The 3,064-nt window shown below is 34.1% G+C and overlaps 1 protein-coding gene across 1 annotated transcript; it reads left to right on the forward strand.

Moving 5' to 3' along the window:
• On the forward strand, window positions 1-1,547 carry LOC107591449 (apolipoprotein D-like). Its single transcript, XM_016280592.1, has 6 exons — window positions 1-92; window positions 246-267; window positions 355-489; window positions 649-767; window positions 1,011-1,099; window positions 1,191-1,547. Exons 3-6 carry the CDS (start codon window positions 370-372, stop codon window positions 1,430-1,432), a joined length of 570 nt encoding a protein of 189 aa, XP_016136078.1. The 5' UTR covers window positions 1-92; window positions 246-267; window positions 355-369; the 3' UTR covers window positions 1,433-1,547.
• Window positions 1,548-3,064: the final 1,517 nt, after the last annotated feature.

The following is a 3,064-nucleotide window of genomic DNA, read 5'->3' on the forward strand; positions in this document are numbered from 1 at the left end:
ATCCTCTAGGAAACCTTCTGAATGTCTTTTACACTTTTAGTTTCAAGGATGTGGAAAGCTGTGGTGACCCGTTCATCACTCAACAACTCAAGGTGTGTTTATTTAACCTTCAGTATCTTGTTGAGCAGATGCCCAGGTTCCCCAAACCTGTTTTAGTTGAGCGGGGTGGAGTTAGTGATATAACGAACCGATGTAAAGCTCTATAAATACTGAACTCTGTCGCTGTTCTTTACCTTGAACTCAAGTTTCACACTTGAGACCAAACAGGTAAGATGCTCGACATTTGAATCTCAACTATCCAAGTCTTAAAGCCAAATTTCTTCTTGTTCTCATTAAATATGACTCTTTTTTCAGATTTAAACTGAGAGAATGCAGGCTCTTCAGGTTCTGTCTCTGACTCTGCTGTCTGTGCTGGCGGTCAGCGCTCAGTCCATCGGCTCTGGAAAATGCCCACAGCCTCCTGTTCAGCAAAACTTTGATCCTACTAGGGTAAGCTTTTTCTTATAAATGTTTCTTAATCTTTATATTATTTTTTATGATCAGGAACAAATGTATAATTAATAACTGAATTAATAAAAATTAATTTTCTGCATTTTTCACCAAAAAAAAAATTTGTGTTGCACTATTTCTCATCATTTTGCCCTTTAGTACATGGGTAGATGGCATGAGATCATGAAGATTCCAGTCCCGTTCCAGTTAGGAGAGTGTTGCCAGGCCACTTATACTCTCAGTGACGGTATTGTCCTGGTTCGAAATGATGAGCTTCTGTAAGTACTGATGAACAATTACTACAATATAGGAGTAAAAAATAAAATAAAATAAAAAATCACAATATATTTATTCATATTTAATTTATATCCACGTTCAAAATACTTTTCACAATATACAAGTAAATAAAAATGTTTTAAAATAAATAAAAAAACTAATTTGTTAATATTCAGAATATTTCAAATAGTTCTGCACTTATAAAATAACTTCACCTAATATCGTTTCACTGAACATCTTCACAGTGCTAATGGCACTATAAGCTTCATTGAGGGAACTGCCAAGATTGTAGATGCATCAGAGCCTGCCAAACTTGAAGTCAGCTTCTTTGAAGGTAAGTCTAAACAAATCATTCTTCTTAGTTTATTTATTTATTTATTTTAAGAATCTGTGATTTGAGTTCTTTGTGATATGTCCTCTTTCAGATTCTCCTCCTGCCCCCTACTGGGTGCTGGCTACTGATTATGACAACTACACCCTGGTTTACTCTTGCTCTGATTTCGTTGGTCTCTTTCATGCTGAGTTTTCCTGGATCATGAGCAGGACCCGCACACTTCCTAAAGAGACCGTCTCTGAGCTGTTAGACATCCTCAAATCCCATGGCATCAGTACTGATAGTTTTACTGAGACCGACCAGAGACCAGAGCTGTGCAGCGTTATGCCTTAATAGAGCTGCCTTATATAATGAACTACTGTGAGATGTGTTGTGGTCGAATTATGTTTTTTAAAAAACAATATAAATGTAAGCTCTTTGCATACAACATATTTTTTCAATCAGTGGTCTGAGGCAGTGATAATGTGAATGCATCTATCTGCAAATTAAAGTTAACAGTACTGAATCACTATGTAAACTAATGCTTTTAGTTTAATGTATGCATTTCTGATGTCACTTTTCTTTCTTCAAACAGCTGAATGATGTCTACAAAATACCTACTGCACTCTTAAAAATAAAGGTGCTTCACGATGCCATAGAAGAACCTTTTTGTCTAAATGGTTCCATAAAGAACCTTCAACATCTGAAGAACCTTTCTGTTTCACAAAAGGTTCTTTGTGGCGAAAGAAGGTTCTTCAGATTACAAAAAGGTAAGAAAGAGATGGTTCTTTAAAGAAACTTTGACTGAATGGTTCTTTGTGGAACCAAAAATGGTTCTTCTATGGCATCGTTCGAAGAACCTTTTGAAGCACCTTTATTTTTAAGAGTGTGTGTGATAAATCAGTTGTTCCTTATTCAGCATGAATCAGACTTTGAATAAATATAAAAAATGTCAAATGCTCTCTTTTGTCATTTATGTGCACAAAAATAGTTTTGATCATGTCAGACAGGATTATGAAGATATTCCTTGCATTTTCTTTGTATAATCATCGTTATTTTGTAGAAAAAAGGTGTTTATTTGAATACAGATAAATCATATTTTCCATGTTTTGCAAAGTTTTACAATATTACACAAAAGTTAGACTAAAAATTATTATTAGACTATAAAATTACATATTTGCCGCATCTATACAAGACCATGAAATTCATATGAAAAGCTTGCAAGGATGTTATACATAAACTGAAACAAGGGAGCCTGCTGAAGATTGTCCAGTTTTGTCATTTAAATTCCATGAACATGATTGCAAATCAAACCATTAGATGTTTGTAGAGTAAATCCTTTCATTTTTACACAGAGAAAGTTTTCAGCAGGACTAGAGTGGTAAATGGAACTTCTCTTGCAGTGATGTTGATGTCACATGTTCTTGTGTTCACTGAACATGGAGCTTCCACACACTTTTTAAAACTTTTTCACTTATTTGCTCTTACCTGCAGTTGACTGAGCTCAAAGAAACTTTCATGGTAAAAGAAATCCTCACAGAAAATAGGATACAAACACTACAAACATTACACAGGCGTGTGAGCATATAATCTGGGTATGAATTAAAATAGACCAGATTAAAATTACAACTCAGAGTAGCCTATATCATGAGGGTGAGTTGCATGCATCAGTATTTTTATCATATAGGCCTAGCCTATATCTTTTCACAGTTGTATCACTTTGTATGAATGCAACTTACTTCATTAAAATGATATTGTATCTGACTATATGTGTTTGATATAGTTTCTCAGGAGCACTCAGTTTACAATTTAAAAAAAAATCAGTTATGAATATAAATCACTTAAATCGCAAATATGTCTTTATATTCGAATCGGCTATATATGAAGTCTAGTAGTTTGCATTATATTACTTGCTGTCGTTTAAAATTTTTGATTTAGCCTAAACATGAAATATATCCTGCCACCAAACACGTTTATGACAAAAAA

The sequence above is a fragment of the Sinocyclocheilus grahami genome, unplaced genomic scaffold (assembly GCF_001515645.1).
Source record: "Sinocyclocheilus grahami isolate Dianchi unplaced genomic scaffold, SAMN03320097.WGS_v1.1 scaffold141.1, whole genome shotgun sequence".
In the NCBI taxonomy this organism is placed as follows: Eukaryota; Metazoa; Chordata; class Actinopteri; order Cypriniformes; family Cyprinidae; genus Sinocyclocheilus; species Sinocyclocheilus grahami.